At 43.3% G+C, this 14,439-nt stretch overlaps 1 protein-coding gene across 7 annotated transcripts in view; it reads left to right on the top strand.

The window, feature by feature from the left end:
- LOC147024157 (uncharacterized) overlaps nt 1–11,866 on the top strand; it is a 43,821-nt gene extending 31,955 nt beyond the window's left edge. For all 7 annotated transcript variants that reach the window (XM_085883787.1, XM_085883786.1, XM_085883785.1 and 4 more), the window contains exon 8: nt 10,251–11,866. In XM_085883787.1, the coding sequence (XP_085739913.1) occupies nt 10,251–10,828 (578 nt within the window). In that variant the 3' untranslated portion in view covers nt 10,829–11,866. The remainder of the gene's footprint in view (nt 1–10,250) is intronic.
- Nucleotides 11,867–14,439: the final 2,573 nt, after the last annotated feature.

The raw sequence follows: 14,439 nt of genomic DNA, 5'->3' as shown, positions 1-14,439 counted from the left end.
AATTACTCGTTATGTTGAAACAATTTTTCCAAGTGAACTTTTTTTATTCATAACTGCAAAGATCAAACTAAACACTGTTATAGTTGAAGAAAGTTACATGTCAGGAATACCAGCTAAAAACATGTACAAATCAAAATTCACTGGTTGTATAATATTCGGCCCCTTCGGTCAGTACTTGGCGGAAGCACCATTTGCAGCAATGACTGCTGTGAGTATTTTTAACCTCCGCCATCTAAGATGGACGGAGGTTACTGTTTTCACCCCTGTCTGTTTGTTTGTGAACAGTATTACGGAAAAACTCCTCAACGGATTTCGACGAAACTTGGTGGGGGGATTAGGTATGGTCGAAGAATCATGCCATTAGATTTTGGACTTGGTCCAAAGTCCAATTTGGCCGCTATGGTGGCCATTTTGAAAAATTATTTGAATTTTTGTTTTTGCATTTCTACATGTTTTAAGTGATTTCCAACCAAAAAAAAAATTTGTTAGAGAAAAAAAAAATTCGATTTTATTTGAAAAATATTTGAATTTTTTTTGCATTTCTACATGTTTTAAGTGATTTCCAACCCCCCCAAAAAAATTGTTAGAGAAAAAAACAACAAATTTTGCACCTTTTTTTTTCAAAAAAAATTTATATTTTTTTTTTTTTTTTTTTTTTTTTTGGCATTTCTACATGCACGTCGATCTAGTTTAGTTTATTCAATCGTGGTTCCGTAGAGTCTGATCCGTTTTGACCGACAATGAATAGGATATCAGGTTCACTTAAGTGACCCAGCAGTATTGGTGGCGGAGGTTTTGCACTTGACCGAGTGCTCCCCCTCTAGTTGGGTATGTCTCTACCAGCTTTTCACATTGAGATGGTGAAATCTTCACCCATTCTTCATGTGAAAATTGCTCTCGTTCTGCCAAGTTTGATGGAGATCGTCGATGGACTGCAATCCTCAAGTGTCATCATAAATATTCAATTGGGTTCAAGTCAGGACTTTGTATAAGCCACTCAAGAACATTTATTTTATTCTTATTCAGCCACTCCATTGCGGCTTTAGCTTTCTGCTTCGGCTCATTGTCCTGCTGAAATGTGAATCTCCTACCCAGCTTCATGTGAATCTCCAACCCAGCTTCAGGTTCATGGCTGGCTTAAGCAGGTTTTCATCAAGGATTCTCCTGTACTTTACACCGTCCATTGTCCCTTCTATCCTGATAATCTTGTCAGTCCCTGCTGATGAAAATCAGCCCCATGACATGATGCTGCCACCACCATGCTTGACAGTTGGGATGGTGTTGATTGGGTGATGTACAGTGTTCGGTTTGCAGCAGACGTAATGATTTGAATTGAGACCAAAAAGTTCAACTTTTGTCTTGTCTGACCACAAAACGTTTCTCCATATGCCTGCGGTATCATCAAGATGCTTTTTCACAAAATCCGAATGTGCTTTTCAATTCAAGTTTTTCAGTAATGGCTTCTTTCTTGCCACCTGTCCAGAGAGACCACCTGTGTGAAGGGAACAGAATATTGTTGATTGAGGAACTCTGACCTCTGTCTTGGACATAAAGCCTTGCAGATTTTTCAGTCATTGTTGGATTTACTGTGACATCCTGAACTAGTTTCCTGCTTGTCCAGCTGCTGAGATTGAATGGGTGACCTGATCTGGGTAGAGTCTGGGTGGTATTATTCATCTTCCACTTCTTAATGATGGAATTCACCATACTCAAAGGGATGAGTGAATTTTAAATCTTCTTATAACCCTCTCCGGAACGGTGCTTCTCCACCACTTCCTTACTTCTTGGGAAAGCTCCTTGGTCTTCATGTTTGCCTTGTTGGTTGACTAAGTGAGTTGCACCTTAAAATTCCTCAGATAAGTGGGTGAGTTTAATTGTTAAGCGAATCCATTGATTACATGCAGGTGAAACCTATTACACTTGTTTTGTAACCTTTCATACAAATAATTTGCTCCTGAAGTGATGTAGGCTTAATTAGGCAAAGGGTTTGAAAACTTCTGCAACTGAAAAGCATCTGATTTTTCTCTGTGAACCTAACTTATTCACATTTTATATACTAGTATGCGCCCATACATGCGTGGCCGTACGTGCACAAGAAAAAAAATTCAAACCGCATGCCAGAAACAACAACCACACAGGCCGTTCCTTCACTTTCGCATGCCTGTATGTGCGTGCCCGTACGTGCGTGGCCGTATGTCAAAAAAAACAAACTTCAAAACCGTGTGCCAGAAACAACCAAACAGGCCGTTCCTTTGCTCTCGCGTGCCCGTACGTGCGTGGCCATACATGCAAAAAAAAAAAACTCAAACCATGTGCCAGAAATAACAACCACACAGGCCGTTCCTTCGCTCTCGCGTGCCCATACGTGCGTGGCCGTACGTGCAAAAAAAAACAACTTTAAAACCGCGTGCCAGAAACAACAACCACACAGGCCGTTCCTTCGCTCTCGCGTGCCCGTACGTGCGTGGCCATACATGCAAAAAAAAAAAAAACCATGTGCCAGAAATAACCACACAGGCCGTTCCTTCGCTCTCGCGTGCCCATACGTGCGTGGCCATACATGCAAAAAAAAAAAAAACTCAAACCATGTGCCAGAAATAACAACCACACAGGCCGTTCCTTCGCTCTCGCGTGCCTGTACGTGCGTGGCCATACATGCAAAAAAAAAAACCTCAAACCATGTGCCAGAAATAACCACACAGGCCGTTCCTTCGCTCTCGTGTGCCTGTACGTGCGTGGCCATACATGGAAAAAAAAAAAACATGTGCCAGAAATAACAACCACACAGGCCGTTCCTTCGCTCTCGCGTGCCTGTACGTGCGTGGCCGTACGTGCAAAAAAAAAAACAACTTTAAAACCGCATGCCAGAAACAACAACCACACAAGCCTTTCTTTCGCTCTTGCGTGCCCGTACATGTGTGCCCGTACGTGCAAAAAAAAAAAACTTTAAAACCGCGTGCCAGAAACAACCACACAGGCCGTTCCTTCGCTCTCACGTGGCCGTATGTGCGTGGCCATACATGCAAAAAAAAAAACTCAAACCATGTGCCAGAAATAACAACCACACAGGCCGTTCCTTCGCTCTCGCGTGCCCGTACGTGCAAAAAAACAACAACTTTAAAACCGCGTGCCAGAAACAACAACCACACAGGCCGTTCATTCGCTCTCGCGTGCCCGTACGTGCGTGGCCATACATGCAAAAAAAAAAAAACTCAAACCATGTGCCAGAAATAACAACCACACAGGCCGTTCCTTCGCTCTCGCGTGCCCGTACGTGCGTGGCCATGCATGCAAAAAAAAAACTCAAACCATGTGCCAGAAATAACCACACAGGCCGTTCCTTCGCTCTCGCGTGCCTGTACGTGCGTGGCCATACATGCAAAAAAAAAATAAAAAACCATGTGCCAGAAATAACAACCACACAGGCCGTTCCTTCGCTCTCACGTGCCCGTACGTGCGTGGCCGTACGTGCAAAAAAAAAAACAACTTTAAAACCGCGTGCCAGAAACAACAACCACACAGGCCGTTCTTTCGCTCTTGCGTGCCCATACATGTGTGCCCGTACGTGCAAAAAAAAAACTTTAAAACCGCGTTCCAGAAACAACCACACAGGCCGTTCCTTCGCTCTCGCGTGGCCGTATGTGCAAAAAAAAAAAAAAAAGAATTGACGTCAATCGTGATGTCATAGCACCGTGTACTGTCATTGGTTTGGTAAATAAATGGCCATAACTTGGGAACCGCTTGTGCGATTAATATCAAACTTTGAAAAGGCACATCCACAGGGCCCCAGCAATATACAGAGCAGGTTTCAATTAGATTGGACCAGTGGTTGCTGAGAAACAGTAGTCACAGACACACACACGCGTACACACACACACACGTACACACACACACACAGATTGCTGGAATTGTAGATAGATTAAGTTTGATTTGAAAGCATCATGAAATAGGCTCACGTGGCATAAAAACGTGTGAAAACTTTAGAGAGGGGGGGGGATTGAGTACTTTTACAAGTCACTGTACATAACTTCTGTCCACTTTTGGTGACAGAGGTAACAACCAAACACATGGATACTTTTCATATTTATTGTATGATTATTTTTTAAATGAAGTCTTTTATTTATTTATTTTTATTTTATTAAGGGAACTCGGATTCATGGTGGAGCCCACACACATCGATCACACGCAGTAAAATCGCATTGGAAGACATAGTATGTTTTCATGAATTGTAAGGACAGGAGTGATAACCAAATAAACATGGTATTTACTGTGATAGGATTGTTGTTTTCATCGATTAAAAAAAACCTCAGGATCAGTTTTAATAACAAACCTGCCAAAAACAGGCTCTATAAATAAAATGACAGTGCCTGTCCCTTTGTCTGTCATCCCTCTCACCGCTTCACAGTCATCAAACATCATATGCTTACAATCCTGCTTGCGGAAACTAATTTACTCTCAGCTCCTTTTATTCCATCAGCCCAGTCAAAAGTGAACTCTTCTCAAAGCATTCCTGCCCAACCGTCACGGGATTGTTGTCTCCATTTATTGCAATCATAATGCGATTGTTGCTGTTGTAATATGCTTCCCCCTTTCAGTTTCCATACCATCACCTGTCCTTGACAGTTATATTTGCATGTACATAGTAGACTCCATAAGTATTGGAACAGTGAAGTCAAATTTGTTATTATTGCTAAAATACTCAAGAAATTTGGATTTGAGATGGAATGATGAATATGAGGCAAGAGTGCAGAAGGTCAGATTTTATTTCTTGGGATTTCTCTGCATGTATGTTTTACCATTGTAGAACAATAGCACTTTTTATGTTCAGTCCCCCCATTTTAGGTCAGCACAAGTATGGGAACAGATTAGCTTAAAGTAAACTAAAGTTGTTTAGTCGTTAGTATTTGGCTGCATATCCCTTGCATGCAATAACTACATCGAGCCTGTGACCCAATGACATCACCTAACTCTTGGTATCTTCCTTTGAGATGCTTTGCCAAGCCTTTACTGCAGCCATTTTCAGTTGTTTGTTTTGGGGGGTTTCTGACATTAATCTCCTTTTCAGCAAGTGAAATGCACACTCCATTGGAAAAAATCAGGAGATTGATTTTGCCGGTCAACCCCCTCACGTTTTCGGTCTCCACAATTTCAAAATATGCCGTGCTGCTCCCCGAAAAAGAAAAACATATGTGACTGCTACATTGTGTGACCGTGGAAATACTGTGGCTGCCGTATAATTGCTAGTGGCCGTAGATTTTGGAGACCCCATGGCCACCGTGGCAAATGTGACTTATGGCCCAGGAGTAATAGGTTTAGACCCGGAAAAAATTTATAACAAGCTGAAACTTTCAGGAAATGTTCAGAAAACTGTCAGGAATAACATACTAAAAATCCCCAAGAATCTTCCTTTGGGCTTTTGAGAAATTCAAGATGGCGTCCAAGATGGCCGCCGGCTTGAGATTTTCTCATATTTCAGGCTTAAAACGTCATAAAAATGCAAATAATGAGTCTAAATATATGTTTTTTGGGGGCAGGGAATTCAATTTCAACAATATTTTGAAGATTTAATGAAATCCTTTTTCAGTTATACATAGGTCTAAACCTATTACTCCTGGGCTATGAACAATTTTCACCATATCTGTGGTAATATTATAGAAACCTTAAAAAATAGAGTAAAATAAGAATATTCATGTATTGTATTGAATACATCAACAAAAAACAATTACAAATGTTAAAACTTGTGAAACATATTTACAACATGACACATGTTCACCCTCAGTCATGATCCTCATCATCAGTTTCTGGAGAAAGAGGAGTTGATTCTTCAGTTTCTCCCTCAGCATCCAGCAAGGATGGCATTGGTGCTGCGTTGTTGCAGGTTTGACCAGTGCACTTTGTGCACAGGGCAGAGCAGTGCACCCCCATCTTCCTGCAGCCACACGACACTCCACAGCCATCTGCTCTGCAGCCACAAGAGATCATGTTGAGCAGAGTGTCTGGAGCAATGGGACTGTCAGTGTCAACTAGAGTCAGGATGTCCTCCAGTTTCCACCCCCATGCTGTTGGCTGCAAGGGCCTCCCCATCCATTCCTGAATAGTGAGATATGTTCTGAAGGAATGTTGCTTGGCTGCAGCACTTGTTGGAGGCAAAATTGCCAACTGGAACGTTGACGAAAGCAGGAACTGCAGGTTTGCTGTATGTCTTGATGGGTATGTGCCCAAAAGTGCCAACTGCTTCAGCTGGGGGTAGTTGCATTGTGCGTTTGACAGGAGACTTTTCTTCTGTTCCGGGTGGTGTTACACAAGCAATGCCACCCATGGCATGGAAAGTGTTGTGCCCAGTTAGTGTAGCAACATTGAAATCTGCATTATCAAATACACACTGGGTGAAACCATTGAGGCCATAGGAGGGCTCACCAGCGGATATGAGGCTGTTTTCAAATCGCTGGACCTCCTTGTAGTCATCTGCAAAACTGATGCTTATGAGGATGTCTCTCAGCTCACGAGAGGCATACTTGCGATGTATGTACACTGCTATGGCAAGTAGCACTGGTGAAATGAAAGACCTTGGTCTGCAGGCAGAAATGACAGAATGGGCAATGGCAGTGCATCGCCGACTCACTACAGCAGCATTTTTGCCCTTTGGGTCCAACAACTTGTGCAAGAAGAGCTTCAGAGACTCAGGACTCAGAGGAACCATTTTCAGTTTCTTCCAAGGTTGGATAATCACCGAGATCATACACTGACAAACGAATCTCATCACGAATAATTGAAGCTGCCATTTCAATTATTCTTTCATTTTCACAAGCTTTGTCAGCTGCTTGATCTGCCACCCGCCTCTCACGAAGTATCCGGTGAACAGATTCACAGACACTGACTATGCTGGATTTTCCAGGGAGGCGGCTTGTTATAATGATATCATCTTTGTATCGCTCTTTCAGTTTCTGTTTGAAGTACTTGAGAGAATTGCCTTCCTCACCATTAAAGAATGTTTCCATATGCTCCATGAGGTCAGAAACTGCATATTGACATTCGTCATTGTCATCTATATATGCACATAGCTCATTGAAAGCTGAAATCCTTTGAACATCAACTGGTTTGCCAACAGGTTTCAACTTTTGTTGGTTAGAAAGAAATTCCTGGGCACAGGCACGATGGTAGTTTGCCTCTGCGGCAACCAAATCAATGTTTGTTTCTATTCTTTTGGTAACCGCCTCTCCCCACTCATCACCCCTCTCTGTTGCCCTTTTGAACACATTGTTCTTGAACTCTATTGTCTCTGCATTGCTTGTTAACTTTCTGCGTTTGGTTTCAAGTCTGCTGCTAGTAATCAGTACTTCAGAGCAGAAAAGGCATTGTGTAGTGATGTCAAACAAAGGAGTTCTGGACCACAGGGTGGGTTGTTCAAATTCCTCATCTGCCGCTGATTTCTCAGACTTTCTCGTCTCAGATCTGATGGATGATTCCCAGGTGTAGGCTTTTCTACAGGCAATGTGAAGTGTCAGTGACTCCTGTATCTGTAGAAGTTCATGAAGACCATCCTGTCTCTCAAGGCTTGCAGCTACTTAAGTTGTCCTTCCTTTGGGTCCAACTTGCACAAAATCCTTGATGCATAAGTCCTTACAAATGATGCACGACTCCATCTCCTGCTCTGAAAAGAAAACATTGTATTGTGCATGTCAGCCATATTTAAATATGTAATAAGTTGATTTTATCTTAAAAAATAGCCATAGTAATTGATTCTTTGTAACTTAAAATCGATGTTTTGACCCATTATTTTTAATTCTGATGATGATTTCAGCTTGAAATATGAGAAAATCTCAAGCCAGCGGCCATCTTGGACACCATCTTGAATTTCTCAAAAGCCCCAAGGGGCATTCTTGGGGACTTTTAGTATGTTATTCCTGACAGTTTTCTGAACATATCCTGAAAGTTTCAGCTTGTTATAAATTTGTTCTGGGTTTGACTCAAATTTGACTTCATACTCCTGGACCATTAGGCCTAACGAACAACGCACATCAAGGGTGGCATGAGACAAGAGGGGAGGGAATGGGAAGGACAAAACAGTGGGGAACAGAGACAGGAGTGGGAAGGGAGAGGGATGGGATGGGGAACATGGGGAGTAGAAGATGGACATTACAGGGAATTTGAAGGAGGTGGGCTTGGGTGGATAATTATCGGGGGTAGAAAAGATCGAGGATTTGGATGGGGGATGATAGGTGGTGGTGAACAGCTGTTTTGAAGGCCTGGAGGGAAGAATGAGAATGAATAGATTGAGCGAGTTTATTCCAAAGGTGGGGAAAAAGAGGAATGAAAGAGTGAAGGTGAGCAGTGATTCGTGATTTTGGTAGTTTTACCAGAAGGGGGTTGTTGGCGGACCTTGAGCGCCCTGTGGAAATGTGGTGGAGACAAATTGCAGAAAGAGCAGGGGGGGGCGAGGCTGGAGAGGAGACTGTAGAAGACAGAAAGACCACTGACCAACCTGCGGTGATTGAGTGAGAGACCCAAAGACAGCCTCATTTTGGGAGATGCCAATGATCCGAAATGCCTTGGTTTCTACAACGTGAAGCCGAGAAAGGTGGGAGGCAGGAGCACCAGCCTAGAGGGGAGAGCAGTACTCCATCAGGCTGCGGACAAAAGCTTTGTAAGTGGTCAAGAGCTCAGGTGGGCCGAGGAAGGACTTTGCACGACGGAGGATTCCCAGTCGGCGACTGGCTTTGGAGGCGAGGTTTGAAATGTGGCTTTCCCAGGAAAGGTCATGGCAGATATTGAGACCCAGAAGCTTGAAAGAAAGGACTTCTTCCAGAGGATTGTTGAGAAAGTGTATGGGGGGGAGGGGGTTCTAAACGGTCCTTTCGAAAAGACGTAGTGAGAGTGAGAGCTACACGCTTTTATGGCAAAGACTGGTTACTGTGTGCATGTGACAAGATCCCAAGCACTCCACAAGTCTGGGCTGTATGGGAGAGTGGCAAGAAGGAAGTCATTACTCAAAAAAGCCCACCTTGCGTCCTGTTTGAGGTTTGCAAAAAAAAAAACCCCAAAGTACTCGAGATTCTGAAGCCATGTGGCAAAAAGTTTTATTGTCTGATGAAACCAAGATGGACCTTTTTGTTCGAAATGCAAAACGTTACGTTTTGTGTAAACCCAACACCGCACACCACCCAAAGAACACCATCCCTACTGTGTAGCATGGTGATGGCAGCATCATGTTATGGAGATGTTTCTCATCAGCAGGGACTGGGGCACTTGTCAGGATAGAATGGAAAATAGATGGAGCAAAATACAGAAGAATCTTAGATTAAAAACCTGCTGCCCTCTGCAAGAAAGCTGAAATTGGGATGAAGTTCACCTTTCAACATTACAACAACCTGAAGCACACAGCCAAAGCTATACTGAAGTGGCTTAGGAACAAAAAGATGAATGTCCTTGAGTGGCCCAGCCAGAACCCCGACGTAAATCCAATTGAAAATCTGTGGCATGACGTGAACATTGCTGTTCATCAACGCTCTCCATGCAATCTGACTGCACACCTTGATTTGGCAATATTTGCTCATTCTTCTGTTCAAGCTCAAAGTTGGTCGAGAGCTATCCAAACACTCACAACTGTAATTGCTGTCAAAGGTGCTTCCACCAAGTATTAACTCAGGGGGGTGGACACTTTTCCAACCAAGATATTCTAGTTTTGTATTTCTAATTAATTATCTGAAATTTGTAGATTTCATTTATTTATTTATTCACTTGGAATTTGTGGGTTACAATGTGTAAGTAATGGTGTAAAAAGTCTAATTGAATGCAATTTAATTCCAGACTGCAAGGCAATAAAAGGTAAAAAATTTGAAAGGGGGTGTTGACTTTCTGTAGGCCCTGTAAGTTAATTTTCTGAAAGGCAGCTGCTTGGATGAACCTTTGCCCCCTTATCCCCCCCCCCTCCAACCCCCTTACCCCATTTTCTCAGACCAAAAGCTCTGTCAGTCAAATTAAAAATGTATATGTATGTGTGCACACAATTCAAGATGTGCTTTAATATTGAATGGTTGTTTACATTTTGAATCTTTCTCAGAATCTGATGTGGTTTTGAAAAGTATAATTGGATGAACAATATGTTCAAGTCTTTAAAACTTAAAAGTTTGTGCATTAATTGTATATGCTCGTTTTAGTGTTGTGTGAGGCCTGTGACCTGTGCTAGTACTAGAGCTGGGATTGTTTTTTGGTTTCCCTCTACCCCTCCACATACCCATGATCCTTAACAGGTAATGCATATGGCTTGGGGCAGAGAGCAACATCCGGAGAGAACCAGTCTTATCCAGCAGAGCGACCGGCGCGTTCTTCCTGGAAGCAGGCTGCGACAGTATCGGGCCGGAACTCAAAAAGAGATACTCAGCCACGAGGTCTACCTCCACGGCCTTTCATCTGTGATGAGTGTGGCCGGGGATTCGCCAACAGGTCGCATTTGCTGGTGCACGTTCGTCGGCACACAGGCGAGCGGCCCTTCTGCTGTGAAGAGTGCGGGAAGCGCTTTTCGCAAGCCTTTTGCTTGGCACGTCACCGCCGCCTGCACTCTGGTGAGAAGCCATTTATGTGCCACGAGTGTGGGATGCGATTCAAACTAAAGCACCACCTCCTCCGACACGACAACACTCACCGTGGAGAGCGCCTGTTCTCCTGCGAACAGTGTGGCACGGGATTTGCACACGTTACAAGGCTGTTGAAGCATTGTGCCTGGCATCGTGAACAGGCCATTGCGGCATCCATGCCACCAGCAGTTGGAGCTGAGGTGAAGAGTGAAAATGATCAGTATTCCAGCTCCACATTTGATCAACCGAGCTAAGGAAATCATCTTGGTTGCTTTTCAAAGCATTAAGGGGTGCAGCGTGCTGCATATCTGGTTGGTGGTTGATGATTATAATGGCTTGAATGTTTATCTTTCTCCATCCAGTGCTCTTGCATATTTCACACTTGCTGTTCTCGCATCCTTGGCCGTAACCCTCTCTCAGCCCGAGTTCAGCTTGGATATTTATTTACACCTAAAATGTAATAAATGAAACAATCGATGGACAAGGCCCATGATCCACTGGGATTTTCCGAATCTTGTGTCCACCATTAACTCTTTGCACTGGATTTACTATTTTTATCAATGCAATCCAAAAACAGAATGGCAGTCTGATTTGAAAGTGCTGTTCAATCCATGACCTATTACTGCAAAAAGACCTGTTCCTTAACTTAATCATTGTAGTAATTTAATAGACAATCCATTGTTTGGGCAAAGAATGCCTGAACCTTTTCCAAAATGAATTATTTTGATTATAAACGCTGCAATGTAAATTTGTTGGTACCCCTTTATGCTATTGCACTAAGGTTTCAATCTGACCAAGGTTTGCCAAGTAAGTGCCCTTTTATTGAAAACTTGTAACTTAGGCTATTTGGTTTGCAAGTGTGTGGGCATTGCCTCTGCATTTGGCAAATCAAGCAATTCTGTATCAAGAATGCCATTTTAAAAAATATTCTTATTATGATTTGCCAATCTATGGTTTTGTTTCAATGAGCTGTAGTTCATATGAATGTCGTATCTTTTCCTTGCATACATGTCCCCCCCATTTTCCTCTCTAAGCCAATATTCTGTTGTGTTAGTTGAGGGTGTGCACACGATGGCCAAAATTATTGTTTTGGGGGGGGGGGGGCAAAAGACACCTGGATTGCATCACCATTATGGCAACTGAATCGTTTGCCATTTGGCTTTGTGATGCTGGGCAAGTATCTGAACTTGACACCCTTTACTCGATGAATGACACTGTATAGTAACTTTTCCCATGAAGTTTCCAGATTCTACATTGTGAAGATTTAGCAATAAATTGAGCAATTGATCCATTTTTAGATGTTAACTTTTTTTTTAATCACCTTGCAACACACACACACACACACACACACACACACACACACACACACACGCGTAGATTAGCGTCGCCGACAAGCCTCAAAACGAAAGGACCCAATACCAACTGGTGATAAATCTGGAGGAGTTTACCATTCATTTTGCAGAGACTGTGACCAATTCCACATTAGTGAAACTGGAAGGAATTTGAAACAACGACTGGATAAACATGATGGAGCAATTAGGCTTGAAAAGGTGACCCAGTCAGCCATAGAATGTCATTGCCTGCAATTTGGCCAGAAATTAGACTTTGATGGGACCCGTGTCCAAGGCACTACATCTAACAAACGACACATGTTGATTTTGGAAGTGTGGCACGTGAAGAGCCAGGTGGGTGGCCGAACTGGTGAGACAGTGGACATACCCACACAATACACACCTCATGCAAATGGCGAAAACTGGATGGTGCAAACGGCTGGATAAGGTGAGCACCAAACACTCAATCCCAAACACCACATCCACATGTTCACAACACCCAACGAGAACCTCAACACCCACACAACCAACACCTCATCATGCCCAACCCATACATGAAACCAATCGTGTTCGTGCCCCAGAAAAAGAACAAGCGCACACACACATACAACACCAGATCACGTGTAAGTAAAAACAAAAAACTGCAGAGCACCCCATCGATGATGTGATTTGACTTTTGCTTTTGCAAAATAAAAAGCACTCCTCCGTTTAACCTCGAGCACTAGCAGGTGACCGTAAATGAGTGGTTATATCGAAATAAAAACCCGACACGTGCCGAGGCCCGGGGTCTATTGTGCCTGATGAAGCCGGCTGCGAAGCCGCCGAAACGTTTCCCTGAGACCAGGTCTGCTCTCGCTTTTTCTCTCAAATTAGTGGAGTCGATCTAGTTTTTTTTACTTTTGGTTGGAAGCGCCTTCTTTAAAAATGTGTAATCCCAACTGCCCCAATCTTATTGGTTCACGAAAAAGTAAGTGACCACTATATTCGTTATTGCTGTGTCTGTCTGTCTGTCCCGAGCATAACTCCGTGGGTTTTGATCCGATCCTGATAAAATTTAGGTGGGAGGTTTATATCATGATCTAGTTGTGTTTTCCTGAGAATGGGCATGGTGCGCCCATTACGGGCGGAGCCACGCCCAAAAAACATGTTTTTAGGGGGTAGCCGATTTCAATTTGCATCTTTTCCGAGGGGGTTTGTCGAATCTGGCAGGGGTTTTCGGTATTTGGTTAGCCCAATTGCACCTGCATAGCCCCACAGACCTCGATTTTTTTTTTCATTTTTGTCCCAAGGTCAAGGTCACGAACTTAGAAAATTGCGAATTTTGACAAAAATCATACGACCGTCCAAACTTTGAGAGCTGGGATGACAATATTTTTATGCATAATCTTGAGGTCATTCCCCACCTAAAGTCTTGAAACCATTTTGCTCTATCTCGAACACCTTGCCCGTGGCGCCCCCTTCAAGTTTGTTTTTATGGTGATTTCATCAAAGTATGGATAATCCGAGGAGAGTGAAATGCCATCTAGCCTATATGACGTTATATTGTTCCTGGAATGTTCCGGAGGAAGTTTTGCACCAAAGGTCATAATCCTTGACCTTTGACCTTTAAAGTTCACAAAGGTCAAAGTTGTGGGAATCGAACCGGGTTTTCGACCTTCTTCGACGAACTAACTCCAATAAGCTATAGCACGTATCCTATTTCCTTATTTTAATGTCCACAACATTGTTTTGTGACCTTTAAAGGTTTGCAAAGGTCATTTTTAAAGTTGTTGAACGAAACCGGGTTTTCAACATTTTGCAGCTAATAACCCCTCACTCGTACCACATCATGTTGATCATTTTTATAACTTGGTCAAAAATTATCACATTGTCTCATCCTTGACTTCTGAAACAATCTACATGGTCAAATACCGCTCGTGAACCATTGCTGTCTCCAGACTTGTACAAACTATAATGGATGCTTCTGGAGTGCAAACCTGGAAGCTTTGCCCCCTGTTCGTGAAGTCCCACAAGCGACATGCCATGGAGTACCTGCATCTGCCTCAAAGGAAGCTTGCTCCCTCGATCACTGAGGTTTCGACCCCCGGTGGAGAGCGTCGAGGTAAACGACATAATGCGAGCAACAGGTTTTCGTTTTCTGAGACTCAGAATTAAGGACGGACATCGCAGATTTCGACACCTCATCAAGGATGGAGAAGTTTTCCAGGAGAAACTTTGTGGAGTCATGGACGGGGCTCTGTTCGAACGCCTCCTCGGAATGGCAGCAGACTGAGCGATGGTGACAAGTGAGTCTGTTACACGCACACACACCACGAAACTGGACAAACTATGCACAGAACTGTCTCCACACCACATCTGCACTTCACACCCCAGAAACTACACAAACCCAATGTCACGACGCTGCACACATGACACCACACGCCAGCAACCATGCGTACATAATGACAAACCTTCGCACTTTGGCGATGAGAGAAAATGGGTTGTAAATTTATCCAACAAAACATTATCGGCCGCTTAAATGTCGGTCCTCAGGA

This window comes from Eptatretus burgeri, chromosome 6, assembly GCF_056783735.1.
Source record: "Eptatretus burgeri isolate ZD-2024b chromosome 6, Ebu_testis_v1, whole genome shotgun sequence".
NCBI classification, from domain to species: Eukaryota; Metazoa; Chordata; class Myxini; order Myxiniformes; family Myxinidae; genus Eptatretus; species Eptatretus burgeri.
This window is presented reverse-complemented; position numbering and strand designations above follow the sequence as displayed.